Source organism: Hippocampus guttulatus, chromosome 8 (genome assembly GCF_054856545.1).
Source record: "Hippocampus guttulatus isolate MCC_2025c chromosome 8, RoL_Hgut_1.0, whole genome shotgun sequence".
In the NCBI taxonomy this organism is placed as follows: Eukaryota; Metazoa; Chordata; class Actinopteri; order Syngnathiformes; family Syngnathidae; genus Hippocampus; species Hippocampus guttulatus.
The window spans coordinates 21,067,612-21,082,426 of record NC_141268.1 but is presented as its reverse complement, the minus strand read 5'-3'; the positions used below and the strand labels follow the sequence as shown (position 1 = coordinate 21,082,426).

General features: G+C 44.7%; 1 protein-coding gene across 4 annotated transcripts in view; it reads right to left on the bottom strand.

The window, feature by feature from the left end:
- arhgef10la (Rho guanine nucleotide exchange factor (GEF) 10-like a) overlaps window positions 1–14,815 on the bottom strand; it is an 89,284-nt gene that overhangs the window by 44,308 nt on the left and 30,161 nt on the right. For all 4 annotated transcript variants that reach the window (XM_086116838.1, XM_086116837.1, XM_086116839.1 and 1 more), the window contains 3 exons: window positions 14,075–14,247; window positions 9,570–9,685; window positions 8,307–8,434 (listed from right to left, as the gene is read on the bottom strand). In XM_086116838.1, the coding sequence (XP_085972964.1) occupies window positions 8,307–8,434; window positions 9,570–9,685; window positions 14,075–14,247 (417 nt within the window). The remainder of the gene's footprint in view (window positions 1–8,306; window positions 8,435–9,569; window positions 9,686–14,074; window positions 14,248–14,815) is intronic.

Below are 14,815 nucleotides of genomic sequence, written 5' to 3'. Positions count from 1 at the left end.
TCATGTGCTGCAAGCCCAACTTGACCTTCTGTCTTCACATGTCCAAGTCAAGTTTTGGGTCTCCTGCTTGCTTGTAAGCTCCACAATAAAATCGAGCCCGTAGCGACAAGGCCAGCCGGCAAGCTGAGGTTTGGTAGCTGCCGCTGAGCTAAGTACGTTTTGACTGCAGTCCGCTGGTGAGCTGCATTCACATTCCAGTGGATCCAGACCCACAATCTGATGTTCATCGTTTTAAAATGACTTTTTAGTTTCTGTGTTTTAAATCCGCAGAAGGTCCGAAGTTGTTCGTTTGGAACGCTGGTGTGTGTTCTCTTGGCAAAAGGTTGCCACCAAAGTCATGGATGCGCCCCAGATTGGTCTCAAGCATTGGCCCAATTCCAACCGCTGGAAAAGTGAACATCATTTCTGTTCTTTGCCAATTTTTGGCAACTGCATTTGCATTCCTGCAGTGAGATTTGTAGGGTGAGAATGCCCCGGACAAAAATAAGAAACAGAGAGGCAAATGTTCACAAAGTTTGACACCTCCAGGGGGCTACAGGTATGTGTGTGTGTGTGTGTGTGTGTGTGTGTGTGTGTGTGTGTGTGTGTGTGTGTGTGTGTGTGTGTGTGTGTGTGTGTGTGTGTGTGTGTGTGTGTGTGTGTGTGTGTGTGTGTGTGTGTGTGTGTGTGTGTGTTCAAACTTAACGAGTCGATGGCGTTGAAAAAAAATGTCATAAATAAAAGCGATTCATCTGACTAAAGTTCTCAGGAGACAGATGGTGTGGCTCTCTCACACAGCAGTGCCCGATGCATATATTCCCATGTTAAAGCCATCATTTAAAATGTAACATCATCAAAATATGCGCTGCGTCAAAAGTAGAGTTGAATAATGTAAATAGATTTTACCGGAGGCTCAAATAACAACAACAACAACGACAGCAACAGCGTGCTCCAACACGGGCTCTTTGTCTGCGCTGGTGAACTTGACGAGAGGCAAATGTCGTGTTTATTTAGTCCAGGAAGCGTACGTAACCATTATTTTCATCATTAATTATTTCGACTGAAAAACCTTTTCAAGATACTTTTGAAGTACATAAAAGCCTGTTCCCAGTTGATAATGGGACAAAAAAAAAACACATATCGTCTCTGTGGGATATAAACCTTGTCTATCCAAATACGGTCAATTACGTTTTGCTTTGTTTTTTTTTGGTTTCCACTAACGAATACTATTGATTTGTGCCCTCGTCGTCTGTTCTATTTATGCTTATTTTTTGATAACTGTACTATGCTACACTGGGAAAAAAAAGTAATGTACCGTACTTGATTTTTGGTTGCACATGACTAAAATGTATTAAACTAACACTTATTTGTTTTTTGGGTAGTTTTTGTTTGAGGAAATCACGGGAAAATGACGGTTTACTATATTTTGATCATGTGCAACCGATATACATGTTTGGATGAAGTAAATCCAAGGGATCTTTTTCAGTGTATATGTCTAAAAACTAAAAGCGGTTCTCAGTAAAAACAGAGGGCATTCATTTTTTGTATTGTGTCATGTATTCTTAGGATGGATCAAGTTTCATCAGACAGTCAGCCTGCCCGCCCTAAAGATTCTAGTGCTATAGTGAGAAGCCTGCCAATACAACAGCCTGGTCCACGATGACTTTGCACATCTTCCAAACATCTTGCGAGAGTGCTCCTTCTTTCAGAAGCCTGACATCTTTTACTGGTGTTTAATGGGGTTGGAGCACGGGTGACCACAAAAGGCCACCTAACACGGGCTCATCATTTTCTTACTCAGCCTCCTGACCTCTGAATGTGGACGCCCTTTTTTTTTTTTAAACTTCAGGTCTCTGTCATCAATGTTGGACACTGCAGTATAGCATCAAAGGACAATGCCAACCCACGTTAGCCGGCTTGTTGATTCCTACATTTGTACTGCTGAAAAAAAAAAACATTATCAAATCATTTTATTGATTTGCCACCATCATCAACATATTAAATGTTTCAAATAAAACTCTTTTCAGAAAGTCCAAAACAACATCTGGAAGTCAAATAAATGTAGTTTGTAAGGCTACTACTAGCTAATGCTAGCTAGCTAAAAGTAGTAAAATTTTTGCTTAGTTTTTTTTTTAAGTACAATAAGCTCACATCTTGTATGATGCACTAATTTTCCCAAAACTGAAGTTTGACGTTACAGCTAAATAGCAGCACACTTTTTTTTTTATCAAGTCACAGTGAAATATTTATTGCACATCACCAAAAAGGATTTCAATTTTTTTTGTAATATTATTGTGGTCGATTGATTACTGCTCATATTTTAGTACATACCCCGAAACGTATATTGTACATAAATTCACTATTTGTTTCCATTGCGATGTCAACATTAGCTTGCACTGGTTAGAGGCAGGTGGCGCGGAACCAGGATATAAATTGTGCTAACCTATGTAAAAAAAATAAGCTTGCTACTGTCACTTAAATAAATGCATGCTAATTTGGAGATGTTTTTCTTCCCTGACACTTGCCGTCTCTCAAGAGCGTCACCAGAAGATGATGCAGCGGACATGCAAAAGTGTCATTCACACCATTTGCTGTCTAAATATAGCCTGGGCCATTTGTGAAAGACAGAGAAAGAGACGCAGGGAGGTGTGTGACAAAAAACGGAACCGCTCTCTCGGTTGGATCTCTTATGGCGACACCTCTAGCCCACAGGGGCCTCAAAAATAACAGCCTCTGATTGGATGACTGACAGCCGCAGTACTTGTGCGCCACACCGGTAGAAGAAAAGACGTGATGCAGGTGTTGTGAGGTAAAAGGGGAGACAGAGAGCATGAAGGGGAAGATGGAGAAGGTGAAGGGATTTATGGCGGCAGGCAAGCGGCGGGGCGCACGCGTGACACTGATGCACAAGGACATGGCCGCATGAGGGCGGACGGCGTGGAGAATGGCAGGCCGACATCCACCTGACGCCAGCATCGCAACGGAAACATGCTGCATTAGAGCGTCACTGTGAATTAAAGGGGACATTGCACTGAAAAGTAACTTTTTAATTGCTTGGATACAGGAAACTCTCACTATTGTTGGAGGACATGGAGCACTGTCGCAAAGAGCCAAACGCCCTGAAATAAATAAGAAATGGTAATTGACACCCCTGTTCTTTTTAGAATTGCCAACTCGTTTAAAGTGAATAAATTCAAACTCATCTTACATGACGATTCATATGATTTTATTTCGGGGAAAATACACCCCAAGTGTGTGTGTGTGTGTTTGTGTGCGCGCACGTCCGTACTGTGAAGTCACATTGAAATGTGTGCCAGTTAGTGGTGAAACGAGATGTGATTTGAGGGGGTGTCCTGTCCACACCTTCCCACATCTACCACGGGGTTCAAGCGACGAGCAACAAACGCAGCCACTTTTTGCGGCGGTATTGGCAACTTCTGTGTACTCAGAGACCGCGTTCAGGGAAGGAGATCGCCGCTCAAGCAAACGCGCTGGTGCAAAACTACCACTGGCTAACTTGCCCCACACGAGTAAGACGAGAGTGTATTTTCACTTGCGGAGGCAGCACTTCCATACCACCGTAAATACACGTCAGTTATATCACTACACACAATGTCTTGTCGAGTTCAAAGTTTTATGACGGAGAGAGTTCATGATAGATCCTTCCAAATATAATTGATCTCAATGGGAAATGTTTTTCGGCGAGCCACCATTAAAAAGCAGGAACTTTGCCACAGCGTATGTAAGATAACGAGTCTATTTTCGGCCTGTGTCGACCTTTCCCCCCCATTCTTCAAATCTTCATATCGGCCTGTCAAAACGCCGCACCTGTTTCTTTTTATGTTTGTGGTCGCAGGGCGGGGGCGCTTGGAAGAATAGCAGCAGCGTGGCAAAGCTTCCAAGTTGGAGGCGTCTTGAAGTTGCGGCAGTGTTTGGAGTGAAAGCAGCCCGCAGCCATTGACCTGCTGGCACCGGCGCTGAATTATTTTCTGCCTCCTCTACTCACATTATGAAAAGTTAATGCAAGAACTCGCAATGGATGTCTTTGCCGGGGCTAAAAGTCACACCCCCATCTCCATTTTGTCTCTGGGTGGGGTCGCCAAATAATGCATGCGCACCACTTTATGGCCGCTTTCTTTAATAATGCAACGCAAGTGAAAACAGAGAGCGACTTGATCTTTGACTGCGCCTCCCTCAAGTTGTCCTTCCCAAAACTTGCGCTTGGGTCAATTTTTATTGGGTTGCCGATTGGCAGGGCAAAGTGCCGTCAGCTATTTTTGGGTGCTGTCGAGTTAGCACGCACTGACTGACTTGATACACAGTTTTATTGGCGGACAAATAGAAATACACAGTGAAACCCAGTCTTTTTGTGGTTTGTTCTTTTTTTTTTTCTGTACAACCAAATCTCAGTGAGGTGGTGAAAAAGAGAAAAAGGAAACTCACCACAACTATCCACATAGTTTTGTGTTCTTCCTGTGACGAAAATGCCCCTACAAAGCGCCAAAGCTAATGGGAAAATAGTAAATGGTGTCAAGGAAGAAAAGTGGTGCTCTGGGATACAAGTGATCTGACTAATCAGTTTTCGAGATACAAGCTGCCATTCAGTCAATCCTTTGCTTTAACTTACAAGCAAAAATTGTATGTTGGCAGTAAACGCAACTCAATCCCACAACAGATAGTGAACAAAATCAAAAGCAATGGCTATGTGAACATAAACGGTTGCGCAAACCACGCAGACAGATATAAAATTCCAATACACACAGGTATCTTCTTTATCCTCTGCAATGAATGACCAACACAACTGTCATTGTGACATATTTGTGTTTATCTGTATTTCTGTATCATCTTGTCCTTAGTTCACCAAGCCAAACACAGCAGAAGGAAAAACACAATGTCCATTGAAGTGACGCAAAAAAATGTTAAAGTCTTTACAATCTATTTAATTATGTCGTGACTATAGGTACAATATGATAGAGTGCTCTTTTTCTTATTACAAAACTTTGTTCGTGGTGTTTTTGTCAGAGGGTGGAACAGATTAATGGCACTTCTATTCATTTCAATGACGAACGATGATTCGAGATACGAGTGTTTTCGGATACAAGGATGGTCGCGAATCCAATTAAAACAGGTTACTCTGGAGGCAAAACGGTATGTTAAGAGTGTTGCATCGCAACTGGTCTAAGGGCTTTGTATGGTGGACAGGACCTCAGTTTCGCTCAAGAAGAAGACCGTCTTTAGTACAACAAAAATAAAAAATAAAATAAAATCAATACATCACATGTAACCGGTCCAGAATGGACACTGGACCACATCACGCCGGTCCCAGCGATTCAAAGAAGAGATTTTAAGATATTACTGTCGGGCTTGGACCGAAGTATATTCAAGACCTTTCGGAATCCTTTGAGAGTCCCAGAGCCCTCAGGGCTGTCGGGTGCAGGCTTACTAAGTGTTTCCATCGCCACATAGAGTGAAGCAGAATTTTGTTTCTAAGAGATAGATTTGTTCAAAGCTGAACTTGACAGTCAATGTTGTTTCATTTTAGTGTCGTTTCATCTTTTCTTTCCTCTTGCTTGACCTTCACTAAATCAGCCCCCCAAGAGTTGTGCAGAAGTACTCATCGAATCTAGAGTACCTGTGGCTGCCCCGGTGACAGACACTGGTTCTATTTCCTTTCACTGAACTATCAGATGGCGGCAAGTGGAGGACGGAAGTCCATTTATTCATCCACACCTCTCAACTCCACACGGGAGTCGCGGCGAAAAGTCACAGCGGTGCGCGGTCACCGAGATAAGATCACAAGGAGCCTCTGATGTGCAACATTATTTAGGCGAGCCTCTCTGCCTGGATGAACTCCCAATGTGGCGTCATTAGCAAATGGAAGATAAAGCGACGGTAGCGTTGGGTGAAATTTGAAGTGAGTATCGGTGGCTCCCGCAGCGGCGCGAGACGAGGGCATATTAATGAACCACTGTCACACGGAGGCCGCTCGCTGCCTTTGGGGAGGCGAGTCGGGATTCTCCCCACGTACTCTCTCTGTTTGCGGTGTGCCAGCCTGACTACAGAGCGTCGCTCGCGGCCAGACAGGAAGGGAGCCGCTCGGTACAGAGAAGTCCCCAACTGCGGTCCCATGCTCTGTGCGTGTCATTCGCCGAGTTGTTTGAGACGCATGATGCCAAGTAGGCCTTTGTACATTGTTACCAAGGCGAGAAATATGCAGGAAATGTCAATGGGAAGTCAAGCTAGGGAATTTTGGAAACGCAGTACAGGAGCAACTGCCGCAAACCAACAGCTAAATCCCACAAATGGGATGTCGGTGTAGCTGAAGCTCAGGTCGGGTTATTCATTCATTGAGTGCAACACGACACGAAATTGCATGAAATTTGGGTTATGTCACAAATATGTTTCCCCGAGTATTTTACATTTAATTTTAAAAGAAATTTCAGTTTAGAATGTGTATTTTGCCACTTCTTAAATTCTCAGCGTTTTGTAAACCTAGCTGTTACTACCGCCCCCCCCCCAAAAAAGCAAAAAAAAACGCAACGCGGCCAGCAAAAAAAGAGTTTGTGCGCCGCTGTGAGCCTGCCTGCTGCTCGACGCTCCCTTTTGCAATCTGCCATCACCGCACCCTGGGTGGCGTCAGAATAGGTTGGCGTGCCCGCTGTGCAACCTGTCACCACCCAACACACTCGCAGCGGCAGGGTGCAAGGCCGGCCCAGCACAATTACGTCGTGAGCGCGCATGCAGGGTTGCTTCTATCACCGGGCAAGAAATGTCCGTTTTGTTGGCTTCAACCTCCGCAGACCAACTTTGCAGTCATCAATCCCGGCTGCATTCAAGGCTTGAGGTGTGCCATCACAACGGCTGTGTGTGAGGATCACATCAACTTTCTGCGCCGTTGAGGATTTCTCGTCCTTTTTATTTGCACCGTGCAAGGTTGCGGTTATTACGATAATTGTGAGACATACAACACGGTGGCTGATGCATTTAATGGACTTTTGTTTTTTACTTTCTGCGTATTCATTTGAATTAAACTATTGAGTTCTGAAATCGGAGTCCAGAAGTCGCCGAGGATCCATGTGCTTTCGACGGTAGGTCCAATTTATAGTCTACTGCATGTTCCCCACACCAATTTATGAGTGGGTCCCTGGAAATATGCTGCCTGAGTGTGAAACCCCATCTCAATGAAGAGCAAACCCTCCCTTTCAAAGCAATCCAAGGACACTCACGTGAGGAGAACATCTGGCGTCATCAAACACATGACTAAGCAGATCGGCCTAGTAGGTCTGCAGTGACAGTGGACAGGGAAAGCGGGAGACGAGGATGCAACTGATGCGTTCGCTCGGCTCCGCACGGGGGCTTCTAATTTCTTCCGGAAAGACTCGAGCGTCCACATCGCGAGCGGTGTCTTTCCTTTGGCCCTCGCCATGCCACAGTCTTGCTCTTGCGCCCACCAGAGGCCAGAAAATTGGATCCATTATCAGCCGCCATTATTTCAATTCAAATTGAAATAATAAGTCTTTTTGTCAAAAGTCAAAAATAGTCTTTTTGTCAGCTGCGCTTGTCTCAAAGCGTGCACACAGGCAGTCACACAACCCATTTACGATTCAGTTCACAATTTGTGAAGCAATTTAGAACACTTATCCACACTAATAACTGAAACTGACAACAAAAAGCCAACCCTAACCCAATCAAAGAGCCATGTCGTCGGATGTATTCTGCCTTTACTGGCATGCTCACACAATGCCAAAAAATACTTTCTGCAATGTAGCGAAGCCATTTTTTCTTCTGCCAATAGTTGTCTGAAATTTGGTAGTAATCTAAGAAAACCTCGAGTTAAAGTTCTTTTGAGGAACTGGAAATGTCCGAAATCACGATAAAGTGAATGTGTTTTTTTGGGGTATGACTGCTTGATACTTTTTGGCTGAACTTTTTAAAAATCACAAGGACAATTTTTTTTTTCCCCAGGACCCTGGATATGGACAAAATAATCAGAACGCAGACACTTCATAAAATAAATAAATAAATGAATAAAATCTTGAGGGGGGGACGAGGACGTTCTTTTTGGGCATAATTGGTGTTTCAGAAACAAAACAGTGGACTTTCCAAAACTTTTCAGGCATGGCCTTCTTGGGCCTTGACAAACATGTCTATCAAAAATGTCATGTCTACCAAATGTCATGTGACCACACAGTATGGTAGATTAAAAACCAAAAAAAAAAAATAACCAATCTGCACAGTTTGAAAATTGTAAATGTACTTGGTGGTACCCGTCCCACAATCGAAGCAAATGTGGAAGTCAAAGCAACAATATGTGTTCTTGTACTCACTTGTCTGGCCTGCCGGGCAGCTGCAGGCGTAAGCGACATTTGTTGGCACTCTGAATCTGCTCTTCTTTGATACGAATGAGTTTCTGCAGAGCCAGACACCAGTCTTGGGCCACCGTGGTGTTCAGGTTCTTTGAAGGCAGACAAAAGTAAACATGAGTTACAACTTCTTGTAAGCGTTGAGAACAAATGGCATGCAGTGGCATCATCAAATGAATGTGACACAGTTTGAAAAAAAGCGGCTACTCATTTTGGAACCTACATTTGGAAGATGATAGATGAAAGCTTTGCGTCGCATCGGATCAACGTGCACGCATGTGTGCCTGTGCGTCACGGAACATGTTGCGCACTCCAGTTTAACTTTGCAGATTACTTCTCGTCCTTTTTTAAATACATCTTATCATGGCTGGCAAGGATCGATCACGTCACGCGACCTGTGCGTGTCACTTATTCACCGTGCCAGGCCAGTACCAACTTTTTCCGAGTACTTATTCCAAAACACACACATGGCAAATGTACCCAACTTTCGATCTCGGGTCGGCTTTGGCACGGTTTGAATGACCTCTAAACGTATCACATCGCCGGAAGAATCTGAGATGATGAATGCGGCGAGTCTCATGAAATAGAATCCAATCCACTTCCTGAAGAGAATTGGTTATTTTGCCGATTTGACCGGCAGTCCTGAGGACACTGTGCTCTATTCGCAAATGGAGGCAAAGGTGCCACCATTATGTGGAGAGACTCTTGTGTGATGGCCAGGTATCACCTCCACGCTTTTTCCGCCCGTGTTACGCAACGGATGACAGCGCGACTGTGTCTGTGGCAGACTACTGGGAAGTGTCCCGATTTGAATGCTGCGGGAGAAGTGGCGGCGTAGCGCGTACGACGCTCGCATCAGTCTTGTCGATGAACACACACAAGGCGCGCTTGCAGTGTTTCACAACTTTCTGGAGCGAAGGTACATATTTTACATGAGAGGTATCTGCAGCGCACTCAGCAGAAATGTCATGAAGGTATACGTACAGCGTAAACCCCCGTTTTTATTGACAGCCCTCTGAAATGGATGGCATATGCCGATCGGTGCCACAAGTTAGCAGCAAAGCACTTTTTCTATGAGACAAGGTTATGGCGCTACTAAATAACAAAATAAAGACAGCTCCATTTCAACACAGATCCTTGGCGCCACGGCAATATTTTTATGGGAGACAGGGCTTAAGCCACAGGGGGGGAAAAAAAAAATAACTGTCTACAAAATGATCCCAGTACCTGGTACGTCCCCTCCAGGGTGCCCACCAGGAGCGTCACGTCCTCCACCACACAAAGGTCATGTTGAAGTTCCTGCAGTTCTTGGTAGAGCCGTGGAGGACCAAGGATGGATTTCCCTAAAACATTCAAGATGGCCATCAGACTAAAACAGATGACACAGGAGGAACAATAAAACACTTTGGGACAAGACATTTTATCTTTCCGAGTGGCCAATTTTCTCTCTTTCTTCATTATTTATACATTATGTGAATATGAGGTCGCAGGGGCGTGTGAGGAAACTTAATGGATCCATTTTTAATGACTGAGCAACGTGACGCTCGCACAAACAAACCTCTGGAATATGATGTATTCTTACAAAGATTTGAATAATGATTTTCACAGTGGTAAAATAATTCACATATAAGTACGACAACATTAATTTTGGAGTGAATTGCTGCATTTGGCTACTGCAGCCAACATGACAGAAGATATTTGACTTTTCTTAAGGTATTTCATTAAATGATACACTTTATCGCATTTTATATGTTCGTGACCATGGCGTGCGGGCCTTGGCCACCTAAGGGCGATATGATACAGACAACCAGATAAACATAAAGACGCTCACAGATCATGAGTAGGCCGCATTAGTGTCCGTATCATTTTTTATTTTATTTTTCGAAATAGATTGAATTGAATTGAATTGCCTTTATTGTCATCACACGTTCGTGCAACGAGATTTCAATTAACAGGCACGCTCTGCACAAGAAACATGAAAACAATGACAAACATGGGATACAGTGCAAAGGGCCTGTCGGTACCCGCTATGTGAAGCGCCCTGAGATCTTAGTTCAGAAGGAAACCACGAGGGAGAGAGAGGAGAAAAAAAACATGCTCGAACTATCCTCTTCTGAGGATAATTAGTCTCGGAGAAAATACTTGGTAGATTCAGTAAACAGCAGCTGATGAAGAAGACATGCACATTTAAGACAAAGTTTCCACATTGTGGAATATAGTTCCCCATTCGGACACTAGAGAACATGAGAGTTCAACTCCAAACCTCAGAACTTTGAGGTGCACATGCTAAACACGCCTCCAATGTGCTGCTGGTGAAATTATGTCTAACAAGATACCCCAAAAAAAAAAAAAACAAGAACAACGACAACCCAAAAAAACAATTGAATTGGAAAAACCGCGGCTGTGGTCTTCCCAAAGTGTGGAGGTAAAAAAATGGAAAAGGGGTGTTGTGTTGCGGCTGTATCGATCGTCATCATTACGGAGTGGAGCTCCAGCCACGGAACGCAGAAATTGTTATTCGGGGCTATGATGCTCTTTGCTGGGGCCAAAAGGAACGCAGGTGTCTTATGAGACACAAAACACGGCATCGATCCACGGCCGGCGCTTACCTTCGAAGTCTCGCTCGCCTACTGCCGCCAATCGATGGCGCGCTTTCCCCGGCTCCCGCCAGCGCCTAATTAAATCCGCGAGGTGCATTTGACTGCAGAGGTGTCGCGCACCGTCAACACTAGCATGTAATCAACAAAGATGAAGATCACGGGCTATATGCAGGCTTAGTTGCCCCTCCTCGGGGACTTGTTGTCTATCCTCGTGAACGGAAGCGAGAGGATGTTTGGATGTACTTGAGATGTTCATTTAAGGAGCTCTACGATAGAGCTGTTTAATGGCGCCTCGGACAAAGGAAGCCACTGGCAGCCGTCATGTGAGCGAGGCAATCAATAGGCGGGTGGAGAAAGTTGGCAGAGAATTGCTTGGACTGGTGCACGGGCTGGCAGAATTAACGTTTTTTCCAGAAATACGGAATTCCTAAGAACCATCTGCAGCGCCATCTTATTTCGAGACACTTCCATCAGAAGTAAACTGATTTTGCTACCACGTTTGCTTAACTTCGATGGACATTTTTTCTGCAAATTACAAGTACAATAGAGACATTAGGAATGGATGTATAGTTACAGCTCCTCAGAGAGCTGCAAATGTTAGCTGCTCTACGCAGAGGATAGAGAACACATCTGTGAATTACGTTATGTAATCCGTCGCCACATAATTCTTTTAAATGTCCGTTGTTTAAAGGGTTATAAGACTGCAACACTGATGCAATTTGTCTGCCCGTCTACGCATTGTTGGTTCGCATTAAGCTAAGCGGACTTTTCTATTGCAAAGGTAGTCATGCTTTTAATTACACAGCATATACTTCACAAGTTTTACATTTAGTTTGACAGTAAATTTAAACTTGGAGTTCAAATAATTAGCTTGAAGCCTCTTTTCACTTACTGCCAAACTGTTGTTTGTTGTGACAGGCGGGAGTGTGAAGTTCACCTTTTTACTCTCAAATCAAACAGGTGAATATATTTTCTTCAGTCACCAGTCAGATTTTATTTCACAAAAGAATACATACATACTGAGTGAGCTTTATGCCTTATGTTTGAGGTTTTTCAGGGTCGGACAATCAGGGAGTTTTTCAAGGTGATGAGCATTTTCTGAGAAATAAAACACGAACAAAATACTTCAAAGAAACCGTCCTTGTTTCAGCCAGAACACACACCCGAGTGAATGATCCGAATGGTAAAAACCCTCCCTGAGGTGAATGTGCTGAGTTGTAATCCAGCGTAATCCTGTGAGGCCCAGACGTGGGTTTTCACGCTCGCAAATGGCCGTGCGCGGGCAGCCGCCAGCCCTGAGCGCTTGGTCGAAACATCGGCTTTTCCCGAACTAAGTCGTGCAGGTGTGACGATGTTCAGGTCCTGCGGGGGATTTCAAGCGTCGTCACGGGACTAGGTGAATGTAAACCCTTGTCTGATCCGCATCCAAAGCCTGCCGCAACACATCAGACGATCAACGCACCCCGATGAGGCGGGGGTGTAATCGGAGGAGGAGAGCAAGTTTAGGACTTTGAGTCTTATTTCTCCCTCCTCCTAAAAATAAATTTGTATTGTGCAATGTGGCGATGATCATACATTACAGGCGCGAGGCACAATCGGATTAATCAGGACACATCCCTGGTATATGTGCATGTGCCATGAGAGATGATCAGGCATACTGCGGGAAATTTTAAGTCGTTCCAAAATGACAATTGATTTACTACAAAAAATATACCTTTGTTGATCAATCTGTTTGCAACGTACAGTGGCAGGCAAACTGCACTTTGTCAAGATGACCAAAGGCACAATGAAGCTGTGGACATTCAGCCAGAGGAAAACAAGCTTTCCGTTCAATTTAACAGACCAAGACTTCAAATGTCGGGCACTATTTTCAAATGTGGTGCGGGTCTACCGTGAAGCACGTTGTCACTGTGTGCAATGGGAGGAGTGTGCTTTCATTTGGTATTTCAGATGAGCGCAATTAGAAAAGAGTGCTTGCGCCGTTGTGGGAGTGAACACTGCCAACTTCCTTTTGGGCCAATGGCGGCAGCTCGTCTCATTCCCTTCAAAGTCAGCACAGGAGAGGCGCATACAGTCTTTGACATGGCGAAAGCAGAACTGACTCGCCAGAGTCCATGCGGGATATGGACGCGCACAAAGTGTGCTTAGAAAGAACTGCAAGAAAATCACCTCCCCACGCAGCATAGCTGTGCCGCGGCCCAGGGAAGTGATTAAAGAAATCTAATAAAGACGAAGAAAATAATAATGCGTTCAATTGATAGTTTTTTTTTTTCAAAGGCTCAGAGGGTTTCATGTACACTGTTGTTATATTGATGAAAGTAATACGATGACGTGGACCACATATAAATGTGGAGAACCTGACTGCATGCACCTCGATCAAATCCACCACAGCCTTGGTTTACTGTACATGATTACAGTACATCATCATACGCCCACTGTCACATTCGTCTGAAATCTGCTTAAACTGCGTCTGCATCCCAATCGTATGCACCGTGGGTTAGACGAGTTCCTTGACCGCCAGTTCCAATCGAAAGCGCGGGGCTCCCTAATTGGGCCTGGAAAATGGCGGCGCAATCTCGGCAGATTGATGACTGCGCCTTGGACGTGTTTGTGGTCTATCAGAGAGTGAAATGAGATGGCGGTGACACTGCGGCAAGGGGGCCCGTCTTCCCTCGCATCTCTCTTCAAGATAAAGCGGGGCCGCGGGCTGGCGCGGAAACAAGTGGCCGTCATCGCGATCCCTTCTCGCAAACATCGTCCTCAATCAGAGTGACAAGCAAAGCGGACTCGTCGGCAGCCCTCCGCGGAACACTTGAGGACAGAAACTGATTAGCCGCGCTGAGTCACTCCCAAGGTCAGTCCAAGTGATGAGATGAACTCAGGGTTGGCCAAACAACGGCCCACACATCTCAAGTCACCACTGGGATAATACATAATGGATTAACGAATTGGTTTAATAATCGTGATGAATAAAACAAAGTCAAATATTTTCAATGCGGCCTTTGCGTCTCCATTTTGTATGTACGCAGCCCTCAGAGGGAAATGGTTGACACAGCTGGATTAACTTGACGGAGACGCATGTGGCAAATGGATGAAACGGATGAGGCGTGCTTGATCTCAGCTTGGGCTCACCTGAAGCGTGGGCGCCGCTTTGCCGCTTGCTCGCATTCTGCTGGAAGACCACGTCCTTGCCCTGGCAGGTCTCCTGACCCACCTCCGCCACCTGCACCTGCTGCAAGGGGGCGCTCCACTTCATGGTGTACTTGGGCCCCACCGGGACCAGGCTGCTGATGTCTGGAGACCCCCTGGTGGGCGATGACAAGAACAACTTGAGCAACGGGGTGGGGCCACGCAACTGCCACTCTGAATATGGGTTTTGACAATTAAGTCTTCAAGAACATCAAAGAGAATATAGTCACGAAAAGTATTTTGTAACTCATTTCAGAAGCAACAAAGTCAAATTTCGAGTCTTTAATGAAGCCAGTGCAGAGTTGAAACAAAACTTTATGTATGTGGTTTTATGTCCTCAACATAGGCAACGGATATTTTGGTAGAAATAATACCCAATAAGTGAGTCCTCAACGTGCATAAGATACTGTAACGAACGAATTTGAGTAAAAGGCAGTTTGGTGTTTCAACATGCGTGTATTGGTAATTACAACAATTCAGTCCTCATTGAAGCTAACACATACATTTTTGTATGCATTGAAGATACTTTAGTGGTTTCTAAGCACATTGTGTCGGGACAATTAAGTCTTCGATAAGCCGAAGACAACCGCGTGCCTTCCATGAACCGAAAAAACACATTTTTGTCAACACCGAAGCCGAGTTTTGTTTTTAAGGAACCTAACGTTCATCGAGAACAATTTAGCC